The 12,671-nt window shown below is 69.0% G+C and overlaps 2 protein-coding genes across 5 annotated transcripts; one reads left to right on the top strand and one right to left on the bottom strand.

Moving 5' to 3' along the window:
• Window positions 1-297: 297 nt before the first annotated feature.
• On the bottom strand, window positions 298-3,301 carry SLC15A3 (solute carrier family 15 member 3). The gene is made up of 8 exons (XM_075755497.1): window positions 2,538-3,301; window positions 1,882-2,171; window positions 1,638-1,797; window positions 1,442-1,537; window positions 1,166-1,334; window positions 929-1,087; window positions 676-834; window positions 298-553 (listed from the first exon to the last, which is right to left on the bottom strand). The coding sequence occupies exons 1-8, from the start codon at window positions 3,258-3,260 to the stop codon at window positions 399-401; spliced, it is 1,911 nt and encodes a 636-aa protein (XP_075611612.1). The 5' UTR covers window positions 3,261-3,301; the 3' UTR covers window positions 298-398.
• Window positions 3,302-4,742: 1,441 nt separating this feature from the next.
• CD6 (CD6 molecule) lies at window positions 4,743-10,423 on the top strand. 4 transcript variants are annotated; one of them, XM_075755547.1, is made up of 13 exons: window positions 4,743-4,992; window positions 6,371-6,448; window positions 7,257-7,328; window positions 7,480-7,788; window positions 7,904-8,203; window positions 8,337-8,405; window positions 8,536-8,676; window positions 8,842-8,970; window positions 9,063-9,170; window positions 9,267-9,347; window positions 9,475-9,669; window positions 9,839-10,003; window positions 10,132-10,423. In XM_075755547.1, the coding sequence occupies exons 1-13, from the start codon at window positions 4,938-4,940 to the stop codon at window positions 10,227-10,229; spliced, it is 1,800 nt and encodes a 599-aa protein (XP_075611662.1). In that variant the 5' UTR covers window positions 4,743-4,937; the 3' UTR covers window positions 10,230-10,423. The 4 variants fall into 4 exon arrangements, with proteins under 4 accessions (XP_075611662.1, XP_075611663.1, XP_075611664.1 ...); XM_075755548.1 differs by having other exon boundaries at window positions 9,872-10,003; XM_075755549.1 differs by having other exon boundaries at window positions 9,905-10,003.
• The last annotated feature ends 2,248 nt before the right edge of the window (window positions 10,424-12,671 follow it).

A 12,671-nucleotide genomic window follows, 5' to 3' on the forward strand; every position in this document is an offset into this window, starting at 1 on the left:
CTCCTCCTCCTCCTCTGCCCGTCCAGCCCCGTGCCCAGCACCGGGGTACAGCCCGTCCCTGCCGGGTCCCGGTCCCCCCCTCCATGGCCGGTCCCCGAGCCCCCCCAAGCCCCAGCACAGCGTCTCTCTGCGAGAGCAGCCACAGGCAACGGGCCAGCAGGTCCCTTTATTTGGGGATGCCATGGGGATGCCGACCCCTCCAGCCCTCCCCTAGCTCCCCCAGTGATCCCAAGACACCCCCAAATCACAAGAGCCCCCCACACCCAGCAGGCTGCCCACGCTGGGCTGGCACCCCGCAGCTCCCCAAAAACCCACGGGACCACAGGGATGGGGTGACAGCTCTGGCTGCCCGGGGTCTGTGTCCCTCCTGCCCTGCTGTCCCCAGGGTACCGCGTCAGTCATCCTCCATCCCCGTGCGGAGGGTGGGGGGCACCCGCCTGTGCCCTCCGGCTCTGGTAGCGCCTGGAGATCCAGACGAAGAGCAGGCAGGTGATCGACTGGATCCCCGCCAGCAGGAAGAAGTAGTTATCCATGCGGCAGCTGTTGATGCTCCCTGCCAGCGGGAGGGTGGTCAGAGCCGGGGGGGAGTGATGGTGGTGGTCCTCAGGACCCCCCCCCCGCCATGCCCCGCACCCCATCCCCGCTGGCCACGAAGGGAGGTGACACGTCGCTCACCGTAGTCCTCCGGGCAGCGCATCCACCCGTGGGTGGGCAGCGAGAGGAGGGTCAACAGCCCCGACCCCAGCAGCGAGCCCACCCCGGAGATGAAGAAGAAGAGACCCGTGATGGCTCCTTTCATGGACTTGGGGGCCTCGGTGTAGGCGAACTCCAGGCCTGCGGGAAAGCGGAGAGAACGTGGGGAAAGGTTGGAACCCTTCGGGGTTCCTCCGACATGCCCCGGGGCCGGGGAGAGGCGGGCAGCGCTCACCGGGGATGCTGGCAAAGAGCTCGCTGATGCCGATGAGCAGGTACTGGGGGACCTGCCACCAGACGGGCAGCGCGGCAGCCAGGTAGCGGTCCTCGCCGATGAGCTGCGGCACCGTCTGGTTGCGGCGCACGTACTGCAATCGTTTCCGCTCCAGGATGCCTGCGGGATGCGGGCAGGGGGCTGAGTGCCCACCGAGACCCTGCCTGCAGCAGCATCCCACCCCAGCCCGGGTCCCACCTGCCGCGAGGATGGAGGCGAGGCCGAAGAACATGCCCACGGCCATCCGCTTGAGCGCCGAGGGCAGCAGCCTCCGCCTGGCTAGGAAGGGGTCAATGACGTGGTCCTTCAGGGGTACCAAGGCCAGCAAGACCACCACGTTGGCCAGGAGGAGCCAAGCACCCGGGAACTGCGGGGCAGAAGCGGGTCAAGCCCCAGCCCTCGCCCGCGGTGGGGAGCTCAGCACCTCATGGGACGCCCCGGGTCCCACCCCAGCCCGTGCCCATCGGGTCTCACCGTGTAGTCCTGGAGGGTGCTGGTGTGGTCACGGCCGTGCTGGAAGATGCTGGGGATGTGGAGGTGCAGACCCTGCAGGTAATATGTCGACTGCATCTGAAAGGCAGTGGGATGGTGGCTCCACGGGCTCAGCTCCCGGACGGACTCACCACCAGTGGTGGTCCCTGCCCGGTGCGGAGCCCACCCCACACGTCACCTGGAAGTAGACCATCCAGTAAGGGATGAAGGTGAGCATCACGGGCAGGATCCGGGCCAGCACCTGGAAGTTGGCAAGGTCCTCTTCGGGCGAAGGGGCTCCGGGCTGGGCTCTGCTGTTGGGGAGAGGGTCCCTGGTGTCCCACCGGTGAGCGCTCAGCCTGGGGAGAGGGATGGCGTGGGAAATGCCAGGGCTGGGAGAGCTCAGCACCCCTCCCGCTGCAGACCCCCCCCACCCTTCTCACCTGGCCCCGGTGCCCCCCAGCCAGGCACAGCCGCAGCTCTGCAGGGCCAACTTGATCATGGCAGAGACCTGGCTGCCCGTGGGGGGCTCTGTGACGAAGGTGGGGGTGGCCAGGAGGAAGATGAGGAGAGCCAAGGCCAGACAGGCGACGGGGATGAGGTAGCCGACCAGAAAGCTGATGTTCTGCTGGACAAAGGCCACCACCAGCAGGGAGAAGACGGCCCCGATGTTGATGCTCCAGTAGAACCAGTTGAAGAAGCGCCGCGTGGCATCACCGCCCCGGTCCCTCACCTGCCGGCACGGAGGGACGGGCTCCATGGCCGGCTCTCAGCCCCGGCAGCGCCGAACCTCAGCCCTGAACGCAAGACTTCTGCTTCCCCCCCGTCCCCCCCACCTTCCTGTCCCCCCCCCCATGCCCCATCACACCCATCACCTCCCAGCTTCCCTCCCTCCTTCCCCCAGCAAGGATATCCCAAGGGTCTCGAAGGGTTTGGAGGTGATCTGTGGGGTGCAACCACATCTCCTCCACCCCACAGGAGACTGTACCCCCCCCCCCCCTTGGCTCGGCACCCCACAGGTCCACGGCAGCCGGGCGCGGGGCGAGCACCCGGCCAGGAGGAGCCGGTTGGGAAGGGGCAGAGGGAGAAGGACGCTTACCTGGTCGGCACCGAAGGAGGTGAGGTTGGCTCTGACGGAGCTGACGCCCAACGCCAAAAGCAAGAGACCGCCGTAGATGGTGGGGGCACAGTACTGCTCGGGGGGCTGCCCCCGGCACGTCCCACCATCGTACCGAGAGCAGTTTCGGATGGTGTCGGCGAGTCGCTGCCCGCACACCGAGAGACGCCCGTCCAGCGTCGCGGTGACGGGCAGCAGGCACGCCGCCAGCAGGTACAGCGAGAAGCTGAGGACCACGGTGCCGTACCGACCCAGGTAGACGTCGGCCAGCCAGCCGCCGATGGGCGAGAGCAGGTAGGAAGCCCCCAGGAAGAGCAGGCAGGCGCGGGATGCCTGGGTGCCCCCCCAGCCGAAGGTGCTGCCGGTGAGGTAGAGCACCAGGTTGGCCGTGACGCCGAAGAAAGCCGCCCGCTCCAGACCCTCCGCCGCCAGCACAGCCACGCACGCCGCCCCGCGTCCCTTCAGGGGTGTCCCCCCCAGCAAGGGGCTCCGTTCCCCGTCGTCCCCCGTCCCCCCGGTCATGTCCCGTCCCGGAGCACCGCGGCTCTCGGCGTCGGCTGCCAGCGGGAAGCGCGGCCGGGAGGACCCCGTCTCCCACCTCGCTCCCTTCTCTGCCCCCCGTGGCCCCTCTCGCCGGGTGGGCGTCCTCCGCTCCTGTCCCTCCCCGGCTCCCAGTTCCCCATTCCTGCCGAGCAGACGCATCATATGATGGCTCGGAAATGAAAATCCCCGTCAGCCAGCGCGGCTTCTCCTTCCTGGGGGCTTTCCCCGTGCTCCCCCCTCCATCGGGGGCTTTACTCACCCCCCCCACCCCATCTCCCACCAGCCCAGCTGGGTCCTCGGCACCGAAGCCCCTCGCTGAGGTTGGGGTGTCTCCCTGCTATGGGGGTGTCCGAGCCCCACATGTGCCGGGGGACGTCGTGCGCCCACCAACACCCACCGGAGCCCCCCAGGGATGGCGCAAAGCCGGGCTGAGCCGAGCTCAGGGCTGCCACGCCGGCTGCTCCCCGGCACCCCCGAAATCTCTGAGCCAGGAGCACACCCGGGGCGGGGGGGGAAAGTTTGTTTTGCAGCCTGATTTCCTAAGGAAATGGGGCTGGGAGGGTGGCGTGTGCCTGTTTGCCTCTCGCACTCTGATATTTTCCATCGGAGTCAGCGGCGAGACAGGCAGCGCAAAGCTTTTAGGTTTCTGTAAGTTTGAAAAAAAAAAATTTAAAAAAAAAAAATTAGTAGCTGAGAAAGGCAGGAAGTTCAGGGGAGTGAGCCAACGGGCACGTACCCCCCCCCCCCAGCCCTCCGCACCCCCAAACTCCCACCCAGCCCACGCGAGTTTCAAGCCCCTCGCAGCATCCTCCAGCTCCCCCATGCCCGCGCACCCCCTCCCACCCACACAAGCCCCCGGGGGCTTCTCCGGGGCAGGGGCAGAGCCCAAAGGCAGCGTCCCCCAGCCACGGCCCCCGGCATCACCACGGCCCCCCGGCCGCCAACAGCCCGACCTGGCAGAGGGACCAGGGTTTTGGTGAACGCCGCGATGACCAGCAGCCGGGCAAGGGAGGAGCCGGAGCCCGTGTTTTCGGCTGGGGTTGGGACCCGGCTTGTTTGTGACACCCACGTCCCTGCTGCCACCGGCCTCCCTCCTGCGGGGGCTTGGGTGGGGGAGCCGGGCGGCACGTCTTCGGGGTCACCACGGCTTGTCCCCTGCAGGTTTCTTGTGCCACAGGGTGAAGGACCCCTCCATGAGCAGCGCGGGAAGGCGCCGGCCGTGTCACACCTGCCCGTGACCTCGCAAGCGTCCTCCTGCCCACATCGGCCCCAGAAAATGGGGGGGAAAAGGAGGGAGCCCCACGCTCTGCTCCATCACCCCGTGGGGGTCGCAGAGCTCGGGGGAGTCTGAGTCCCACCGCGTCGCCGGTGATGCTGTCCCACATCCGTGACATGGTGGTACACCAGGACCTGCAACTCGTGGCTCCCGCAAGACCCACATCTCATGCGGGGAGGGGCTCAGCGTCACCTGGGATGGGACCACCAGGTCCCCGTGGCTCCCGTCGCCCCAAGGGACGCCGCAGGCGCGTGGTGTGGTCCCCGAACGGACCCCACCTCCGCCCGACCCCCCGCTTCCCTCCCCCCCTCCCTCGAGCATGCAGGATGGAGCCACCCCGCCGTTCTCCTCCGCCCCACGGCGCTGAGCTGGCTTCCTGCGCCCTTCGACCACAAGCCAGGAGCTGAGAGCACGCAAGCGACAGGCAGCGCCGGGGCTGCGTCCAAACCATGTCCCCGAGCCGCTGAGAGAGGCGGCGGGAGGACGGGACCCCCCCCCCCCCCCCCCCCCCCCCACCCCTGCTCCCCACCCGCCATGGGGCTGCCCCACAGCCACTGAGCAGGATGGAGGGGCTCTGCTTGCTCTTGGCGGCTCTCTTCGCCGCGGCACCCGGACAAGGTACGTCAAAGTCCCCAACTTCTCCCTTCCCGTCCCTCTCTGTGTGCCGGGACCGCGGGGCGACGGCTCTGCTGATTTCGGAGCCGGTTACCCCCTGCATCACCGGGCCGGGTCCCGCTGGCGCACACGGACGTTACCGGCAGTGGTTTGGCGCTGAGCGTGGGTGCTGTGCGAGCAGCTCTGCAAAGTCGAGCTCTTCTCCTTCCCGAGGCGCTCGCCATGGCCGGTCCGACCTCCGCCTCTCCTCGACGCGCCTCTCTCTGCCCGCTGGGAGCGAGGGAAGGGGGTTCCTGCTCGGGGGGGGGGGCTGCTGACGCTGGGGACCCCACGAGGGCTCTCGGGGCCATCCTGCCCGCCAGCTCCCACCCCCGCGGGGACAGGGCGATGCTCTCCCGGTGTTGGCGGGCACAGGCCAAAAACCCATCCTGCCTGTCTGTGTCACCCAGCATCAACCTGGGACGGTTTTTGGGGATGATGTTACCTGCTCCCCCCCCGGCCCGGCAGGGTTTAGGGTGGTTTCACACCCGAAATGGCTGCCAGAAGCAGCCTCGACGCCTCTGATCGACGGGGGAACGGTCGCCATCGCCTTCATTTCCGCTAACGGCTCCTTCCCGCACCTTCGCCGACGTGCCGCCGGCTGCCTGCGCCCTGCCGCCGCGGTCGAGGCACGGTGCTGCCCGACACCGGGACCCCCCCCGCGGAACGGCTCTTCCCCGCCACGTCCACCTCTCCTTAACTTTTCCTTTCGTGTTTTTAACGCTAAGCCACCACCCGACGCCTAAGGTGATGTTTTCCCGTGAAGCCCACCGGCTCCCCCAGGACACCCACCCAACGCACCCCACACCAGCCCCCCACCCCCCCAAATAGCTATAGACGCCTCTCGCGGCGATCGATGGGGGCAAAGGTGGGAGCTGGCTCCATCAGCACGGCGGGTTGACGTGGCGATCGCAAAAAAGTGCCCATTTTTGGTCAAAAAGCATTATTGCAATTATTGCGTTATCGCGCCCCGCGCGGTCGGGGTAGAGAGGAAGTCGCGACTTCGGTGGCGGCGATGGCCGACGCACCTCGCCTCGCCCGTGGGGGTGAATTCTTCACCCCGGAGGTGCCGAATGGTGAATTTTTCCGGCGATAACCGTGGGAGCCCGGCGTGCAGCTGCTGACGCGCGTCGAGGCAAAAGGGACCGGAGAGAGGGGACGGGGAGGAGGGGATCGAGCCCCCGTGCCCCAAAATGACGCCGTGTCCTCGGGGCACCCTAAAATGAGAGCAGGCTGGCAGCGGCACCCGCTCGCCTGCGGCACCTACTCGTGGGGGGGTTGGGGGGCGGTGCAGGCAGGTGCAGGCAGCGGGCAGCGGGCAGCAGACCCTCTCTGTTGGCAGGGGCGGCGAGCTGGGATGCGGCAGGGTCGGCGGCAGCCCGGGTACCCGACGGCCCCCCGCGTTTCGGCTTTCCCACCGGTGAGTCGTGTCCCGGCATCGTCATATTTAGGGCCAGATTCTGCCTCCCCCCGCCCTCCGAGCAGACCCCACGGCAGGATTTGGCCCCGGGGTAGGTTCCCCCTCCCGGAGGGCTGATGTGAGGACACGGGGATTGAATTTTAGGGGTGCAAGAGAGCCGTGCCAACGTGGCCGGGGCTCGAAGGGGCTCCCCGCCGCTGCCGCCCATTTTGTAGCAGCCCGGGGATGCCATTTTGGCCACCCTTCCCCAGAGCGGCATCGCTTTTTTTTGGGGGGGACACTGGGGTGCACATCCCTGCACCCCTCCCAGTCTGCCCCCCACCATCCCTGCCCTCCCCCCGGCTGCGTGCCGGGGTGACGGCAGACCCGCGTCCCTCTGGTTTGCCATCTGGCAGCCGCCGAGCGCCCAGCCGCCGGCACGGGGACGGCGAGGAGCCCGTTTCGCCTCCGGCGCGGGCGGCAGCCAGTCCGTCTGCTCCTCGCCGCGTCTCCGCACCTTGCCAGGAGAGCCGGGGCTGAGCCAAAAAAGTGGTGGTGGTGGTGTGGGGGGGGCGGTTTTGGCTTGATACCCACTGCCCTCGCTCCTGGCTTTCACCTCGGCGGCTGCCAGCTCTCCGCTGGGCTCCGGGTGTGCGTCCATCAGGCGGCCACGTCCGTCTGTCCGGCAGCCGGCAGCTCCATCCTCCCACCACGCCACCGCCTGCCCTGCTCGGAGGAGACACCCGGCCCTGGGCAGGGGGACGGGGGGGGGGACGGGTGTCCCGGCGGGCTCAGCCCCTCATAGCCCCCTGCCCCTTCCTCCTTGCAGCCCCCGCGGAGCTGATGGCATCCCCCAGCACCCCGGCGCACAACGGGACTGGAAACGTTTCGGCGGTACCAGGTGAGCACGGGACGGGACGGGGACATCCTTGCACCCGCATTTCGGTGAGGAGGGGGGACCCTGGGGGGTGGCGGCATGCCATCCGGCTGCTGCTGCCACGCGGCACAGCGCCAGGGTCAACCCTCACCGCTTCCCCCCGCCTCTCGCCCAGGTCCCGACACGCTGCGGCTGGTCGGCGGCCGGAGCCGGTGCGAGGGCCGGGTGGAGATGGAGCAGGCGGGAGCCTGGGGCACGGTGTGCGACGACGCCTGGGACCTGGCCGACGCCGACGTCGTGTGCCGGCAACTTCGGTGCGGCCGAGCCGTGCGCATCCACGGTGCTGCCGCCTTCGGCCGGGGCAGCGGACCCATCCTCCGAGACGAGGTGGGATGCGAGGGGCACGAGGAACGTCTCTCGGACTGCCCGGCCGCGCCGGAGCACGACTGCAGCCACAAGGAAGATGCCGGCGTGGTGTGCTCAGGTGGGTCCGGCGTGTGCCGGGTCCGGCGGGAGTCAAGCAGGGTTTGGGATCCGGTGGGCAGCGAGGTCAGGCAGGGTGCAGGCAGCGCATGCCCAGCTCCGCTCTCTGCCTGCAGAGCACCAGGAATGGCGGCTCTCGGGGGGTCGGGACGGCTGCGCCGGCCGGGTCGAGGTCTTCTTCCGCGGCACGTGGAGCACGGTGTGCGACAGCACGTGGTACAAGCTGGAGGCGAGCGTGCTGTGCCGCACGCTGGGCTGCGGGGAGCCGCTCCGGCAGCTCTCCTTCGGCCACACGCTGCCCGGCAGGATGCTCTACCAGTGCGAGAGCCAGCAGCCCTCGCTGGCCCACTGCCACTGGACCTACAACAAATCAGCTCCCTGCCACCAGTCCCGCGCAGCCGGTGTGGTCTGCAATGGTACGTGACCCCCCCCCCACACCCCGGCCTGGCGGCTTTGGGGGGCTGACCGCCTGCTTCTGGCCATGGGGGTCCCCTGCAGATGAGCTACAGCCCGGCCCCCCCCCGCCCCGTCCCTGTCCCCCCCCGCCAGGCTCCCAGGGCTTGCAGACACCAACCCCGATGGCCACGGTGACGCCGAGCAACGTCACGCTCCTGAGCGGTGAGTGTCCTGCAGAGCCTCAGCCGTGACCGGGAGGGGGGGGGGCTGCAGGGAGCACCCAACTCGCCCCCCTCTTACCCGGAGGAAGGATGCGCCAGGTGTCACGAGCTGTGTCTGTTCTCTGTCTCAGCTGACGAGGGCTCCCTGGCTGCGGGGGCGCAGTCCCCTCTGCACATGTTCCTTTTCGTCCTCTGCCTGGTCCTAGCAGCGCTGCTCCTGCTTACCATGCTGGCCTTCACCACCGCCCTGCTGAGGGTGAGGAAGATGAGCGGTAAGGACCCCCCCGCGGGGGGCATGGCAGGCTCCGGCCACGGAGGGGGTGACGCTGCCAGCCCAGCCAGGGCCACCCCGCTCCCGGGGCTCAGCTCAGCTGCAGGAGCGGGACCGGCTGCACCGTGGAGCAGCTGAGCGGGCGCACCCCCCCTTGTCCCCGCAGCCCACGCCGTGTCCTCCCTCGGGCTAGCTGCTCCGGTCCTGGTGACCCACAGCGCCCAGAGCCCCGACGTGCCCATCGGGACCTCCAACGACTACAGGGATATGCCCCCCAGCCTTCCCAAAGGACCAGGTAAGTCCGGCAGGTCACCGGCCCACCCCGGGGGCTGTGGGGCAGGACGTCCCGGCTGACGACGGCTGCCCCGTCCCCATCTTGCTCCCCAGACCCGCCGGTCACAGCCCTTCCCCCTGCCAAGGACTCCGACTCTGACTCCGACTACGAACACTACGACTTCAGCAGCAAGCCGCCCGTGGCCCTCTCCACCTTCTACAGTGAGTGTCCCACCCTGCCCCGGGACCCCCAACGCCCTGCCCCGGGGTGTCCCGGGGTGCCCCCGCTGATGCCCCCCCTCCCCGCCCTCCCTGCAGACTCGCTGCGCCGGCAGCCCGAGGAGCAGCTGGTCCCGCTGGTGCCCGGCCAGGATGGGATGGAGCCATTCCCTGCGGAGGGTACGACGCGAGGGGTGCCCGTCCCTCTGTCCTGCGGCGCTGGCCGTCTGCCCGTCCTGCCCGTGGGTGGGCGAGCGGCCGTTCTGCCCCCCCCCCCCGGGGCTGACCTGAGCCCTGTGCCCCACAGTGCCGGCCAGGCTGGGTCCCCCATCCCGCAGCAGGGCGAGCAGTTCCTGCACCTCCTCTTCCTCCTCCACCGAGCCCTATTGCAACGGCAGCGTGGACCCTCCGCACACCTGGGTCTGCCCACCGCCCCCCACCGATGGCACCCACCAGAACGCAGCACCCATCACCCACGGCTACACCGACTACCCCGGCACGGGTGGGCACCGCTGCGTGGTCCCAGGGACCAGAGCAGGGATGGGCACAGCCCTGGGGAGGGGAGCAGGGATGTAGAGACCCCAGGGATGGGAGCAGGGATGGGGACGGGAATGGGGGTGGAGGACCCCAGGGGACAGAAGGTGCCAGTAAGACACCCTGTTTCCCCCCAGCTCCCCCAGCAATGCCCTGCGTGCCCATCCCAGCGCTCTCCCACCCCTGCGTACCTGTGTCTCCAGCAAACCCCGATCCTGCCGACAGCTCCAGCACCTCCTCGGGGGAGTGGTACGAGAACGTGCAGGGCATGGAGCCACCCAGGGACCCGTCCCCGCACCCCGGTGAGGACCCCGCGCTGGCAGGGCAGGAGCAGGGTGGCACGGCGGGGGGTGTGCAGGGCTCCTCTGCCCCCCGCAGCATCCTCCTCCTGCTCCCTGCCCATCTGCCTGGCGGTCTCTCTCCCTCACAGGTTGGCCGGCTCCATCCTGTCCCTCAGGGGGACACGCACAGGACCCCACCTCCTCTGAGGGCAGCGACTACGATGATATCCAGGGCTCTGCCTACTGAGGCTGCCCGACCGCCACGGACAGAGGGGCATGGCAGGGGGGGACACGGCACTGCGCGCGGCCGAGGACTCGCCATCCCACTGCCGACGTCTCGCCATCGACGCTGCATGAGCACCGGTCCCGTCGGCAGCCGGGGGATGCTGTGCGAGCTGCATGCTGAGCTGCATGCTGCCATTAAAAGCTTTTCCCAGCGGGTCACCGTGTCCCTCGGCCATAGAGGTGGCTGGTCACCAGCCCCACGGCCAGGTTGGGTCGCCAAGGGCTCCCTCCCGGTTGCCCGTGGGACAGCGAGGGATAGGTGACCCAAAGATGTCCCTTCCTGCCAGCACCGGGCAGGCGATCCAGCCTGGGTCCAGCCCCACCGCACTGGGGATGGCCAGCGGTCCCCAAGGAGGCGGGTGGTGGGGACGTGGGGCGGTGGTGGCCCACAGCCGTCCCCAACGCTCCGTGCCAACACAGCGAGGGATACAGAGCCCCCCCACCCCGAGCGTCCCCGCACCCCACCATGCCACAGTCCTCCGCATCCCGGGGACACGCTGGCCACTGTGCCCATGGAGCCTGGCCGGGGAGCTTGAGGGGTGCTGGCAGGGAAGGCACCGGGGTCCCATCCCAAGCACACCACACGGTGCTGTATGGCGGTGCGGGGGGCAGGGGGGGGTCCCGGACCCTTCTCACCCCGGCCTGGGGCTGTGGGACAGACACCAATCCCTGAGGTGGGACGCAGCCCAGGGCAGGACCGTCCCCCTCGTGCAGAGCTCGGGGAGGGGGTACGGCCCCCGAGGGAGGAATACCCCCCTCCAGCATCCCCCAGCACGGTGCCCGAGGGAAGCAGCATCACCCTGCGCCGGGCACGGCCTGGGGACAGGGACACGGGTGGGCTCACCCCTGGGGCTGGGACCCCCCCCCCCCCCCATCCCCCTGCCCCGGGGGGCTTCCCCGCAACCCGCGCGGCTCTTTCCACCAGCCAGCCGAACTCCGCGGCGCGTCTCCCGCCCCGGCACCCACCCGTGGGTTTCCATCTCCCCGGGGTGTGCCGAGGTGGAGCCTCCGCGGAGGTTGGGGTTCAGACCCACCCCCGTGGAAAATTTGCCCCCCGCCACATCCTTCAGCTGTTTACCGAGGCGAGAGGCTCCGGCGGCCCCGAACAAAGGGGCCACGCCGCAACAACGGAGGAAGCACCAAAATAGCAACAAAGCCCCAGACAATGGGGAGAGGAGCGAGGCGAGAGCAAGGAACCGGCTGCTGCGAGCAGAGCGGGGACAGGAGCGGGCACGGGGGTGGGCACAGGGGGTGCCCCCAGCCGTGCTCCCGGCTCCCCGTGCCGGGGCGGCGAGGCTGGGGAGGAGATGATGGCAATGGCGGCCGTGGGGACCGCTCGGACCGTGGCACAGCCGGGCAGCGACCCGGGGGACGTTGATGCCCTGGGGGGTGCCGATGCCCTGGGGGGGGTTACCGATCCCCTGGGGGGGTTACCGATGCCCTCGGGGGGGGTGGGGGGGATAACCCGGTTCCCGTTGGGACATGGGGCGAAGGGCATCGTGTCACCTCCAGCCACAAGACAGGTACATCGGTGCCAAGTGTTTATTCGAGCTGGTGCTCCTGTACGGGGTGACAGGCGCTGGGAAAAGCCACTTCCAGCATCGTTAGGATAACAGCAGCGTGCTGACAGCCGACAAGCCCATTCCTGCTCGCACCAAAGGCAGCTCCTGCCTCTTAAAAGGCTTCTCACGGGCAGGCAGCACGGTAGCACGTCCCAGCGCTCCCCCCCCTCCCCAACCCCTCCGGAAAGATATGATAATCATCCTTATCTGTCACAGCACGCAGACGATGCTGAGCTGACTCGCATCGCCGGCAGCAAGCAGAGATGCTCTAACCGAGCCACGGCACAAATCCTGCCGGCGGCATCTCAGGGCCTCCAGAGCCAGCCGTGGCTCGGAGGGGAGGTCCGGACCCCGGGCACCCCACGTCCATGGGGGTCAGGCACCCTTGGATAATGGGGAGGGTGGGAGGTGGACCTTTCCCTGGGATGTTTGAGGTCAATCACTGACCTCAGGTCGATTTGGGGTGCGAGGGGCTCAGCTCCTGCCCGCAGCCCGCCCCCCCCCCCCGGGGCTGGCCCCGGTGCAGCCCCAGCTGAGTCCCACGGGAAGGGGGGGATTTGGATCCAAAAGCCGTGCCAGCCCAGAGCCCGTGGGTGCGTGGGGGGCAGCACCAGGACGTCCAGCACCTCAGGAGGGGGTGGGAACAAGCGGAGGCTGCAGGGAGCAACTCACAGCCGAACGCTGCTGGGGCTCAGCACTGCCCAGCGCAGGCAGGGGCAGGCAGCGGCCCCGTTCTGCCTGACTGAGGGGATGCGGAGGCTGCAAGAAGCCGAAGGAGGCGGGAGGGGATTGCCAAGCTGGGTTACCTCCGAGGATGCCGGGGCCCGGCTGGAGATGATGGG

This window comes from Balearica regulorum, chromosome 5 (assembly GCF_011004875.1).
Source record: "Balearica regulorum gibbericeps isolate bBalReg1 chromosome 5, bBalReg1.pri, whole genome shotgun sequence".
NCBI classification, from domain to species: Eukaryota; Metazoa; Chordata; class Aves; order Gruiformes; family Gruidae; genus Balearica; species Balearica regulorum.